The sequence below is a fragment of the Eumetopias jubatus genome, unplaced genomic scaffold (genome assembly GCF_037043125.1).
Source record: "Eumetopias jubatus isolate StellerSeaLion01/CBP00866 unplaced genomic scaffold, mEumJub1_p1.0 scaffold_16, whole genome shotgun sequence".
NCBI lineage: Eukaryota > Metazoa > Chordata > Mammalia > Carnivora > Otariidae > Eumetopias > Eumetopias jubatus.
In genome coordinates this window covers 69,912,027-69,925,520 of record NW_028274822.1, presented here as the reverse complement: position 1 = coordinate 69,925,520, position 13,494 = coordinate 69,912,027, and the positions used below count along the sequence as shown (strand labels likewise).

Here is a 13,494-nt window from a genome sequence, read left to right as displayed (position 1 = left end):
TTTGGGCAGATTTTTTTCTGGCAGCTCTTGCCCTAATCATTAAGTTTTACGCAGAAACTGTTGTTTTCTAAAAATTGGAGATTCTCTGGGGCATTATAAAACCAGGACTTGAAACAAGTGACAAAATTAAGAATAAATCAAGGTACCATTAATAAAAACACAGACTCTAAAATGAAACAGATGCTTCCTATCAGAGTGGTTTGTCCCTGGACAAATCTGCAAGCTTCTCTGTACCTGAGTTTCCTCATCTGTAAAAGGGAGATAATTACACTTCGTCATAGGTTAATATGACCCTCCAGTGACATTAACAAATGAAAAGCTAGTCAACCATGGCCTGGCACACAATAGTTGCTTAATAAATTGAAGTGGTCACCATCTTTGTTATAATTTTGAACTTCTCCTAAAGGAAGTCACCTCCACTTCTCCCCTCACAGCCTTCAAGGGAGGTTACCAGTGGAGATCTGTGATTTGGTGTATGTTGGGCTCAGTTTGGAATGACATTGCAAGGTTAATGTAGGAGTCAAATGCCAGGTGGGTCTGTTATCCAGGGAGATTGCATGTCTGGATGGTGGGGCTAAACTGTGGTTCAGGAACTGAGAAAGGGATTAGCCTCTGAGTCCAACAAATTTTACTCAGCTAGAGGAGTCATGTTTTATGAGGGACAGAAACCATGTCCACATTTTCCACTGTCCTGGCACACAGGAGGTGTGCAGTGGATATCTGTTAGTTGGATGAATAAATCAAGAGAGTAAAAGTGAAAAATTTGGAGTTAGAGTAACTTTTCCTTCAGTTCTCTAAATGTCATTTTTTGCACCCAATGCTGGGTGATAGAAGGGACAAAAAACTGGACGTCAGGAAACTTACTTTTTAGTCCTGGTGCCACAGGCTAGTTGTTTCTTGTTTCTGAGTTTGGTTTCCTTATTTGAAAAATGAGGGACTGAGCAGCAATTCACTGTAGTACAACTTCGTTAAGCTGTGAAGGTAGCCCTTTCTGCTGAGCAGCATCTCCATCCTTTTCATTACTTAAAGATGTTTTTTTATACTAAACTTGACCTTTTAAACTACTTCCTGCCGGCAGAGCATTCAAGATTGAGGACAGCCTGAAGATTTTTCTTAAACCAGATATAGAGTCACACATTGTGAGCCTTAGGAGGTTATGAACCCACTGAAATGGAGTCTGAAATAGTATGTGTATGTGTGTGTGCATGTGTGTATGAGAATGCCCCCATGAATTTTTCTGCACAGAAGGTCTTTAGCCTATATTGGATTCCTCAGAGGCCACAATCCTTCAAAGCTTGACTTGTAGAGAAGCTGGGTTTGGGACCTGGGGGTCCTTTACAAGTAAGATCCCAGGGGTAGAGACTGGGGTCTTATCTCTATTGCCTAATTTTTCCTGTGATTTTAGCCCAGTCTTTTCTAATTTCTGATACTAGTGATTCCCCGCAGACAGTGGGGTTGCAGGGCTCTAGAGTTCCACCCTGTGTTCCCATTTTTCTGCTCCCACCCTCGGTGTTCTGCTAATGAAAGTACTTTTCTTCCTTTACCCCCATTCTCTTTCTCCTTGATGACTGGTTGCCCTGGGGACTCTGGCAGTTGGCCGTGTTTACATCAGGTAAGATGCGTTTTATTTTACTTTGTCTTTCATCAGCTCTGGTTGCACAAGACACCCCTAGTCTCGGGAGACTACTATCAGAAGCTGCAATCTCCCCTGTTTGTGGGCTCATTTGCTTGTTTTACCACCCTCTCCCCCAACCCTCTTTATACACCTGCCCACTGACAGGTACTTGCTGAAAATAAGGGGTCCATGTAGTACCTGGGATGGTCCTCACTCTGTTACTGATGGTCTTTGTGGCCTTAGCAGGCCACCACCTCTCTGGCTCACAGATTCCCATTTGTAGAATAGGATTTGATAGTATGTTAAGTTTTTACTTTTGAGATTCTGCCTTTACAAAAAGAACCTTCTAGCATATCAGCTGTTCTCCGTACCCATAAAGGTCTTGAAAATGTTAGGAAGGGAGTAATTTTTTTGGTCTCAACAGAGAGATTTTGTGAGAGGGGAAAAGTCTGTTTTCCCAGCTTTAGATTATTATTATTTTTTTAAAGATTTTATTTATTTGACAGAGAGACAGCGAGAGAGGGAACACAAGCAGGAGGTGTGGGAGAGGGAGAAGCAGGCTTCCTGCCGAGCAGGGAGCCCGATGTGGGGTTCGATCCCAGGACCCTGAGATCATGACCTGAGCCGAAGGCAGTCGTTTAACCAACTGAGCCACCCAGGCACCCCTAGATTATTATGAAAACCAGTCAGTTAAGTATTCACCAAGACCCAGGCACGTGCTTAGTGAGATAGCAGGGCCTGGCATCCACAACTGGCTGTGAATAATCACTGTGAGCTAGCTGACTGTCTCCACGGTTGTTGGCAAAAGAGCCCCACACTAGTAGGTGGCTTAGGAATGTAGGGGGAGGACAGAAGTTCCAGAGCTCTAGAGCCTCAGAATCTAGGTGGGAGAAAGAAGCAAGGGAAATAAGAGAGGGGTTCCCACTACATTAAGGGCTGTTCATTCTGACTCTAGCAAGACCTAGTAAATTTATAAATTTATCTGCTGGAAATTTATAAAGAGCACATAACTTAAGGTTTGAAGCTTTCAACAGTAGGATAAAGGAAGTGGGATATAAAATCATCAAATGCTGCTTTCCCTTTCAAATGCTGCTGACCCTGAAATCCTAGATTCACATTTATATAATAAACTAGATTATTTGGTCTAAAGATGCAATTATGTTCTAAGATAAATGTTGAGAAAATATATATGAATTAAATTATTCTAAGACACTGCAGATAACATGTTTTTATCATTTTTATTTTATTTTATTTTATTTATTTTTTTTTTAAAGATTTTATTTATTTGAGAGAGAGAGAGAGAATGAGAGAGAGCACGAGAGGGAAGAGGGTTAGAGGGAGAAGCAGACTCCCCGCTGAGCAGGGAGCCCGATGCGGGACTCGATCCCGGGACCCCAGGATCATGACCTGAGCCGAAGGCAGTCGCTTAACCAACTGAGCCACCCAGGCGCCCCATTTTTATTTTATTTTAGAGGAAAGTTAAGCAGAATGTTTTTAGCCAGTGAAAGAGCTTGGGAAGCCCAAAACGGAATTCTGGTGTTTTTAATATTGAAAAAAACAGTTGAATGCAAAAATCAATGAAAGTACATAAAAAACACTAAGCAAATTTAGGTAATAAGCAAAACCTATCTTTTAGCACATAGTAGATCACCAGAAAATGGTGAGGTTATGTCCAGATGCTGATGTCTGGGATACAAAGTTGTTGAGGAAATGCTGTAAAAATGAGAAGTCACAGAAAGCAAAATTTGGCTGCCAGGGTAATACAGTTGATCTGTTGGGGAAGGCAGAGATTTAAAGTTCATTATACCAGCACCCACAACCTAAACTGAGGCTGGGTCTGTCAGACCCCTTGGCATAGCTCCAGGCTTGCAGTTCCTTCCTGCTGTGTTGCAGGGAGCCCCTAGAAGTAATGAAGCATGAAGAATCCTGTTTAATTATGAGGTGTTTAAAAGCAATTTTGATTTCACCACTAGTAAATATTTATTGAGTGCCAGGAACAGGAATCAGAGAGTTGGGTTCCTTGAAGTGTTCCCTGCTGGTGCTGCTGTTTCCAATTTGAGGCCTTTGGTCCATGTTTTTCTGCTGGCTATGACTGCTCTGTAGTGGGCTTGCACCATTCACACATTTTTCTCTCCTGTTTGCAGTGGTTGGAGACCAGACCTAACAGACAAGTGTGTCCAGTTTGCAAAGCCGGCATCAGCCGAGATAAGGTCATCCCGCTCTATGGCAGGGGCAGCACTGGGCAGCAGGACCCCAGGTGAGGCCTTGGGGCACCTCTCACACCCACTCCTCCCTTTGGACATGAATGCACTTCCATTCAGCACCTTCTCACTCCACCTTTTACTTAGTGCTTACAGACCCTCATTTTTGAGGCAGTTGGGATCCAGATGGGAGTCGGTCAGGAAGGGAGGGAAGCCAAGTTGCTCCTCACCAGGCTGTAATACGAATATCCACCGAGTGTCTGCCAGCACGCAGGCAATGTGCTAGGCAGTGCACAAGATATCACAATTTTAAGTACGCAAAGTGCTATGAAGGAGCAGCTTGGGAAGCAGGATGTCTAGCAGGAGAGTCTGCACGGAGGGGAGTTGCCGCAGCAGTGATATAAAGTACAGAGGGAGGAGGGGACAGGAGGTCTGGGAGGCTTTGTGGAGTTTGAGGTGTGGATGGGTCTGTCATTCTACAAACACAGGTTCTGAGAGCCCTTCATGGTGTGGTCTCACACATGCACATGCTCACACACCCCTAGACTCTCCCAGCAGTGTCTCATACCTTCTCTGACCCCACCCCAGCATACCTTGTATCCAGACATCCTGGACTTCTCTTAAAGGAACTTACCCTTTCACATTCATGAGCCTTTGTATTTGTTTTCCCCCTGCCTCTTCTGCCCTCCACAGTCCTACTCAACACCCTCTTCCTCCACTAATTTCTGTCCATCTTTAATGAGCAGCTCTGAAGTTACCTCCTCCTTGAAGTGGCCCTTTTTCCCCACATTAGTTGCTCTCACCCTTGCTTCCACCCTATGTAGTTGATACCGCTATTCAAGAAGTCCCTTCCCATGCTGTATTGTGATTGGTTGTAGCCCTTTTAAAGAATAAACACCTCAAGAGTAGGGTCCATCACAGTCTTAGTATTGGCAGTGTCCTGCCAGTGTGTAATGGCTAACAAGCCCTCAGTCCAGTATTTTGGGGATGAGTGATAGAAGGGGCTAAGACCCAGAGGCAAAAAGCTAAGTGTAGAGTACTTACCAAGGGATAGTGGGAGGTAAAGCTGAAGTTAATAGGGGCAGATCAGAGAGATCCTGAATCTCAGCCCTCTATGCTGACAGGCCATTCCTGTTCAGTTTGGATTTGGGCTTTTTAACATTGGTGACCCCTATATTACACAGGTCCAGGGAAGGTGTCTGGCTAGCATTCATAACCGGTCTGGGCCAGGCTCCTGTGAGAGGAGTAGGCTGTAGCGCAACATGATGAACATCTTAGACTAAGCAGATTTTTCTCCCTGCTTTTCTTTACAGTTGCAAGTAGAATGAAGGTTAGGATTTGGTTTAATTTGGTGTAACTTCATGTGCTGGGCAAGGTGGGCCTGACCCTGTTGGTGAAGAGCTCCTACCACACTCACAATAGCTGAAAGCATTTTATAATTATTTATTTTATGGTGTTTCTGTTTCAGAGAGAAGACCCCTCCCCGTCCTCAAGGACAGAGGCCAGAGCCAGAGAACAGAGGGGTGAGGAACATGCTAGGAGAAGCTTCTAGAAATGAGCTGATGGCTTTAAAAGTTTCCATCTTGGCCCTACACTTTTTCTCCCTGATTATAAAAGTAAAGGAAAAATTGTGAAATACACAAAGGAAAAGAGGGGGGAAAATCACTTATAATCACACCATCCAGAGATAACTACTGGACATATTTTGGTCTATTTTCTATTGTTCTATAATTATGTATACACATATATAAATTTTATAGATCTATTTATGTGCATGTATTTTATAGATGTGTATACATATATTTTTGTTTATTTTTTACAATACTTGGCTCCTGTTTTGTAGCTCTTTTTAAAAATTTCATTCATTCTATATTTGCCTTCGGTATGCTGGGCATTATTCTAGGCACTGGTGATAGATCAGTGAACATAGCAAAGATTCCTGCCCTTATGAAGTTTGTATCAGAGAGAGGGAGACTTTTAATGACATATCTTGAGATTTTACATGCCAGTAATATTTTATTTAAAGGCTGTTTAGTGTTCAGTTGTATGAGCTTAACATTATTTGATCCTTTGTTGGACATTTAACTGTGTCCTTTCCTTTTTTTTATTTTAAAAATACCCTGGTGAACTTATAGATACATTTTTGAGCAGGTTCATGGTTATTTTACTAGGATAAATTCTTAGGAAAAATCACTAGCTCAAAAAATTTGCTCATTTAAATCAGATGTTAGTGTTAAAATTTTCTCGTTAAAATACTGAAGAAATTGTAAAAGCGAAATATTTATCCACACTACCAGAATCCCCAAATGAGTATATTTTCATTTCTCCAGAGTAAAATATTAAAAATTTTGAGGGAAAATACCTATCTGTATCTTGTCCACATCTCTACATATTGTCCTGAGCATACTTATGACTATAGTGTTCAGGTTTGTTCTGATAATTTGGTCACAAGAGTTTTTCATTTCCCCACAAGAATTAAGAGCATGGGTTTTTGGATTATATTGACCTAGTTTTTAATCTAAACTCTCCCCCCTTGACTACCAGGTGACATCACTTGAACTTTCTCAGGCTCTGTTTCTCAACAGAGAGCATCGGCTCCTAACCTCAGGAAGCCAGAGGCCCTGGCCTCAATGACTGTTGTGTGTAGCTCTAGCACATACAAGTACCTGCAGCCACCAGCGATGCTTTTTGCCTCCATTGCCCCAGGAACATAAACCCAGCAAATGTGAGGACTTGTGGAATTGTGTAGAGGTTGCTAAAAGGGAGTCCAGAGGGTCCATCGTTGGGATTGCACTCAATGAAGTGGTAGTTCCTGATGAAACAGTTGCACCTTCCTGGGTAAGGCAGCTTCGGTCCCAGGAGCCCTCAAACTCAACCATGCTGGGTTTGAGTAGGAGGCATCTCTGCGCTGAGAAGATGGAAAACTGGTGGTTTTTCTTCTCTGTAGGCTTGTCCTCTTGTTATATCTGCTGTTGGGCTTTAAAGGTAGTGCCACCTAGGAAGACATTTGGAGCTGGATGCCAGGCTGCTTGGTATGGGATAGGGAACAGCCACTTCCATGACTTACAAAAGACTCACAAGTGAAGGCCAATCAGCTCTTTGTGGAGAGCAGTTGACCCAGTACATTTTCTTCTTATTTTTTAATCATTTGTTCTAAAGATCTACCTAGGGATGTGGGGGAGGAGAGAAAATTTTTGTAAGATGTGCACAATAATTAAAAGCATGGGTCTTCAGATCATATTGACCTAGTTTCTAATCTAAACTCTACCCTTCTACTCTGTGCAACTTTGGTCAAGATAGAAAATGGGTTACTTATTCACAGTGTTACAATTCCTACTAAGTCTTTTCATATGAAAGATGACACAGTATAGAACATGTTATGGGGATGATACACCAAACTGCTGATAGTGGTTATTGGGGAGAGCATGGCCATGAAATGGTGAATAAGGAGATCTCTGACTTTCTATGTCAATTATTCCTCTAATGTGTAAGTTTCTTATAACAAGTATATATACAAAAATAATCAGAAAAAAGTTAGTGTTTTATGTTTTTTAAATTCTTTGTAAAAATATTAAAACTTTGAGGGAAAATACATATCTATTTATATCTTATTTCCATACCTGCATGTTGGCATGTACTTGTGAACATAGTGTTCAGTTTTGTCTGGTAGCTTGGTCACAGGAGTTTTTCTGTGTTGCTGCCTAGTCAGCATGATGGTCTTTAGAGAGTGTGTATCACGATATTGATCATGACCTCCATTGTTGGTTAATTAGGGTTCCAGTTTTTTGCTATTAGCAATAATGTGCAGCTTGTTCCAATGTTCCCTTGTAATTAGGTGTAGGGGTGGTTGCCAATTTTGCTGTTACAAAGCATGTAGAAAAGCATGTAGGGTGGAATTCTGGGGAAAAACCTGGTACTTTAAGAAGCCTGACTTGCATCAGCAGATTGTTTTACTTTGGGCCAGAGCCAGTCCTTTCTGGCATTCACAACTCCTTGGCTAGAACCCCTTGCAGGCCAGAAGGGCAGAGGGGCCACCAGGCCTTGCAGTCTAAATGGGAGGAAAAAATGTTCCCCTTTGGAAACAGGTGGCAGAGGGTAGGGAGGAGAGGCAGGTGCCACCTGCAGGTGATATGTTTGACAGGTGCAGGAAAAACATGCTTCTTGTTCTTCTGAATTGCGTTTCTTCCACACAGGGATTTCAAGGATTTGGATTTGGAGATGGTGGTTTCCAGATGTCTTTTGGAATTGGGGCATTTCCTTTTGGGATATTTGCCACAGCATTTAACATAAATGATGGGCGGCCTCCTCCAGGTAAGACCCTACTTTCTTGGTAATTCTGTTTGAAGTCTCCTTGGAATTTATTAGTATGCAGATTACAGATAACTGTCACTGCTTGGTCAATCAGCCTTTTCAAAAATGTGAATTCTTTTCAGATTACTGGTAGTCATGATAGTGTATATTGCCCACTTACTAAATATTACGCATGTTCAAAGTGCTTGTCATCACAAATGCAGGGGATCCTCACCACAAGCCTGTGGGATGGGTGTGCATTTAGCTCCGTTTTACAAATTAGAAAATGCTCAGCATGTTTCCAAGACCTACTCTATGCCTATAAAATGAAAAAGAATAAAATGATACCCAGGATACCTACCTGAAGAAAAGCCTAGTCCTGTGCATGTACCATTTAGGGGCAGAGAGGAGAGAGGCAACCCACCAGGATTCAGGGCCTTTCTATTCTCTGGCATCTCTGTCCAGCTTCCCTCAGGATACGTGTGGGGCTGGTCCCAAGCCCCACCCCTTTGAGAACGCTTTCTCCCTTTCTGGGTCTGTTACCTGCCACTGCCTTTCTCTCTCCAGCCAGCTTGAGGTGCCACCTGTATTCCATATAGAGCAGGGCAGCAAGGTGGGTGCCCTGTACTTTATCCCAATCTGACACCTGGGCCAAGATCCTTACCATGGAGTCTGCAGAGGTCCTGAGGTCATTTGAGCTCTGCTTGCTGCACTCATTGGAACCTCATGTGTGCTGGGCACAGTGTGTGGTACATAAGAGAGCAGTGTGTGGTTCCTGGCCAGGAGCTTATGCTCTTAGGGACAGAAACCTACTCCTGGGTCATCCCAGTTTTCCTCAGCCCCTACCCTGATGCTTGGCACATTGCAGGCAATCAGTAAGTCTTTGTTGACTGACTGCCTGCATGAATCATCAGAGCACCCACCTGGGGAATAGTACAGCTCCAAGAGATCTTGGAATGCCCTTCCTTACCTCCTCCACCTCAAAGGTTTCTCCTTCGTTTATGCATTTTCTCAAAGGAAGGAGACCCACAGGGCAGGGTGTGCTCTGCCCTGAAGGAGGGACAGGACACTATGGCGGCAGCAAGAACCCACTTGGCAGCTTGCTTCCCTTCTTGCTTCAGGGCTTACCCTGGGTTCCTTAGGTAAAGAGTTCTACAGCCAGGCTGGACTCTGGATCACTTTATCCCCTTGCCACAATCACAGTTTTCTTTTGTCATATTTGATAAAATTTGCCCATCCTGGATATAGATTTCTTACTCTTCTTCCCCCAAAGTCTGGACAGGGAGCTGTACATAGTAGCTTTCCTCAAAGCAGGAGGAATGGAAGCCTAGCTCTGCCCCTAGTTTGCTGTGTGATGGATGAGACAAGTCACTTTGCTTGTCTGGGCTCTACTTCTGTCCTCTGGAAAAGGAAGGCACTCTGTGTGGGGCTCTCTGTACCCCCCCATCCCCCGGCTCAAAGTGCCAAAATCTAGAGACTCCATGACTCACAAGGGAGCATGCAGACAGGCTGATAGCGTGACTGTGGGGCTCTGCCACTAATGCGTGAACCTTGTGATTTGGGGCAGGTCACCTCATACCTGTGCTTCAATTTCTTCTTACACAAAATGGGAATGCTAATACTCACCAAGCAGTAATGTATGTACAAAACTCTTAGCACACAGAAGATGCTTAACAGCTTTTCTTTTATTATTTCCTCTTGAGTTTCCTGTTTAATTTACACCTGCAGACCAAACTGTCTTAGGATAAACTGGAGACCTTGTCCTCATTGTTATATTATTCCGCATATCTTCATAATTTCAGTTTTGTTTTGCCTAATGTTATTTGGGGTTTGGAAATCTTTTTAGCATGCAGAGTTCTGCTATAAAGAGATGAACACTAATGCTCTCGACTTCTGGCCCAAATGGGCAGCAGTGTGCACAGCTGCAGTGTTCTGACACCCTCTCTTCTCCCTCCTGTCTCTCCAGCTGTCCCTGGAACACCCCAGTACGTGGATGAGCAGTTCCTGTCACGCCTCTTCCTGTTTGTGGCCCTAGTGATCATGTTCTGGCTCCTGATTGCCTAATGCTGGGCTCCCAGCCTACATCCATGGCAGGGCCTCTGGACTGGTGACATGCCACACCCACTCTTGATGTTTGACTTCCTGGCTAATCCTGATCCCTGGAATCGGTGGAGTCGGTAACACATCAAGGAGTTTTGCTTCTCCATCAGAGCTTAAGGACTCAAGACCAGTTGTCAAGGACTTTGGAGTATGGCCACTGCTGTAAACACCCTGCTATAACCTCAGTCCTTGGCATTGAGTCATCTCTCATGAGTTACACCATGAAATCCTGTTCCAGCCAGCTCAGCAGGTCCTGACTCTGCACAAGAAAGAGGCAGGAAGAGAGAAACTGTCAGTACAATTTTACCTGAGTTTAATATAAAAACAAAGGGATGAGCCAAATAGAAACTTTCTTTCATCTCTTTAAATACCCTTTGGTGAGTGGCCTCCAAAATCAGTGGACTCCTCATATAGAGAGGTTCCTCCCTCTGTATCCCAGTGCTGCTCTGCCCTATCTCCTCCTCCTCAGCAGAAATGCAAGAAATTGCTGTCCTTATAAAGATCATAATTGCAGCAGCTAAAGCGGGAGTCACTTCATGAATTCACCAGAGATCCAAAGATCTTTTATTGGCTCTGGGACATGCTCAGTCTCTTTGGCTCCAGAGAGTGGCTTGAATGACCTCCTGGTTTCCTGGAGTAGATTATCCCCAGAGACATGTGGCTTCAGTCACAGATTTCCCATCATCTTTCCTCCCCAAATATGCGCATCTGCCAGAGGACGCACAGTGGAGACTACTGCTGAAGCTGGAACTGACTACTCATTAGGAAAGACCTGCCAGTGGGGCTCTGGTGGTATTTGGAGCTCTGATGCAAGAACAACTGAACAAGCAGCCCTGTCCCCAAGGCTACAAAAGCTCTGGGTGCATCCTCTCAGACCCACCCAATGGAAACTGGCTGCTTTGTCACGTCAGCTCAGCTGCATGTTGAAGACCATCTTCCCCAGAAGCCAAATTGTCCTTTATGAAGAGGCAGGAGTGGGGAGACCCACATATGACCCTGGTTTTGGTATAGCTTGGGTGGATACCCCTGAAAACTTGTATCTATGCTAAAACCAGAGAGAAGCATGAAACTGCCCAGCAAGCAACTCTTGATGATTTTTAAAGCCAGGCAGCAGGGCCTAGAGACCCTCATCATGGTGATATGGTGTGGTCTTCCCCAGGAAATTTCCAGGGGAAATCATCTTCCCAAGCCCTTGACTTGTTTTTCCACTTCACAGACTTTTTCCTCAGAATCTGATTAAGGGAGTGATTCCAGGCAGCAGGACAGTTCACTTGTGGAATGGTTCTCACTGTGCTGGTCAGGCCTCTTCCTAGAAATCCAGCCCCTTCCAGCAGATTCCAGGGATCGAAGGAGATGGACTTCCTCTGGGGGCCTCTCTGTCACTTTACCAGTCCACACTGCTCCTGGCTCACCCCCAGCCATAGCCAACAAATGGTAGAAAGCCCCACCTAGTGCTTTTTTCCAGATGTGGCTCTGCATAGCATGTGGAAACCAAGACCTTGAGGAAGATGAGGGAAGTCTTCCTCCTCTCCTCTCCACAGGCCCCACCCCTTCCCCTCTGTACCTGTCAATGCCAGAGTTCAGTGTTTAATCAAACAAAATCTAAGTATTGAATAGGTGGTTTTGTTTGCCGAATCCATTTGGTAGGACTAAGCCACCAGCTTTACAGGTCCCGGATGGATTTTAAACATTCTTGGGACACCCACTCAAGAGTGCTCTTTTTATCACCTCCTGGAAGTCCCCAAAGTTGGGGAACTGGGGTGGGGGGGTGGGAGGTGTCTGAATTCTCAACATAAGTGAATTGGTGGGATCGCTCAGTGTAGTAGCCCCACCTAGTGGTGAGAGAGAGGACTTCAGTCAGATGGGCCCAACAGAAATGGGTTTCCAGAAGAAAGGTTAAAAAAGGGTTGTGGGATAGGAAGACAAATCACTTGGACTCTCTAACAAAGTAGTAAGCCTAGGAGAACTCCACCAGCAAGGGCATCCCAGGAACCTGTAAGCAGAGCCAGGCTGGTCATGTGCCCTTTGATTTTGAACCTTCTAGGTCCCCACTGACCCTCTACTGGGAGCTGGGGCAGGAGAGCCAACTTGGGACTGCTGGCCCAGCCCCAACAGGAAACCCCCTTCCCACCACCCCTCTGCAGGTTCACCACCTTGCCCCTCTGCCAAGGTAGTTTTCCTTTCTTTTGTGTGTTGTCTGTGTTCTTGGCCTCCACCCCCTCCTGCCACCTTTGTGGATTAGGACCAGGTCCCACCCACAGTCAGAAAATGACACCATGTACAGTGGCACACCTTGACCAGTCACTAATTTTCACTGTTGTGAAAGTGATTTGATTTAGAATTAAACAAATGGTTTTACATTACTGTGAGCTGTGGACTTGTTTGTGTAAGGGGGTGGGGCAGGGCATGAATGGGTCGGGGAGTAGTCACACTGGTCTGGCCTCTAGGAAAACACCTCTGCATACATGGGAATGTCACATCGAGGAGCAAAGGCTTCAGGCAGCCATTAATTAGAGATGAGAAATACTTCATACACAGCCCTGCCCAAGGTGTGACCCATCTGACAGCCCTGGTCCTGACAGTGTATAGAATCCCTAAGCTTGCAGGCAACCAAGATGGAGCTTAGCTTGTGGACAGTCAGAACCTTGAGGACAATGACAGGTTATTCAGTGTCTGCATCTCTTCACATGTTCTGCAGTCGGGCAGGCGGGCCCCCGGCCAAGCCCTCTACCTGGAGCAGTGGCTGTGCAGTTCCTTGAGGTTCCTCAGTAGCACAGTATGAGATGGAAGATAGTGAGGTTACAAACCTTGCCCAGCCTCAGGCTCCCCAGCACACCAGAGCTACAGGTCATCCCTCTGAAAAGGTCTCTTCTCCCTCTCTTCCACTTTGACCTAGGAGTTATCAAGTTGAATAGCACCAAGATTTGGTAGGAAATGCAAAGGTGAGGGATTTCCCAGAACTGAGCCCAGTAAGGAATGGAAAACAAAACATACACTGAAGTAGAATAGGACAGTAAACCCTCTATGTACCAATGACCCAATCCCAATAATCAACTTGTGTCCAATTCTGTTTCATCACCACCCTCACACTGCTTCCTCTCTCCTGCCTGGGCTATTTTGAAGGAAATCCTAGTCCCGTGCCATCTATTAAGTATTTTTTTTAAAGATTTTATTTATTTGACAGAGACACAGCGAGAGAGGGAACACAAGCAGGGGGAATGGGAGAGGGAGAAGCGGGCTTCCCGCTGAGTAGGGAGCCTGATACAGGGCCCCGATCCCAGGACCTGA

The 13,494-nt window shown here is 44.8% G+C and overlaps 1 protein-coding gene across 4 annotated transcripts in view; it reads left to right on the top strand.

Moving 5' to 3' along the window:
* Positions 1-12,569, top strand: part of RNF185 (ring finger protein 185) — a 34,927-nt gene extending 22,358 nt beyond the window's left edge. For all 4 annotated transcript variants that reach the window (XM_028124670.2, XM_088019373.1, XM_028124668.2 and 1 more), the window contains 5 exons: positions 1,594-1,612; positions 3,760-3,872; positions 5,285-5,339; positions 8,010-8,127; positions 10,073-12,569. In XM_028124670.2, the coding sequence (XP_027980471.1) occupies positions 1,594-1,612; positions 3,760-3,872; positions 5,285-5,339; positions 8,010-8,127; positions 10,073-10,170 (403 nt within the window). In that variant the 3' untranslated portion in view covers positions 10,171-12,569. The remainder of the gene's footprint in view (positions 1-1,593; positions 1,613-3,759; positions 3,873-5,284; positions 5,340-8,009; positions 8,128-10,072) is intronic.
* The last annotated feature ends 925 nt before the right edge of the window (positions 12,570-13,494 follow it).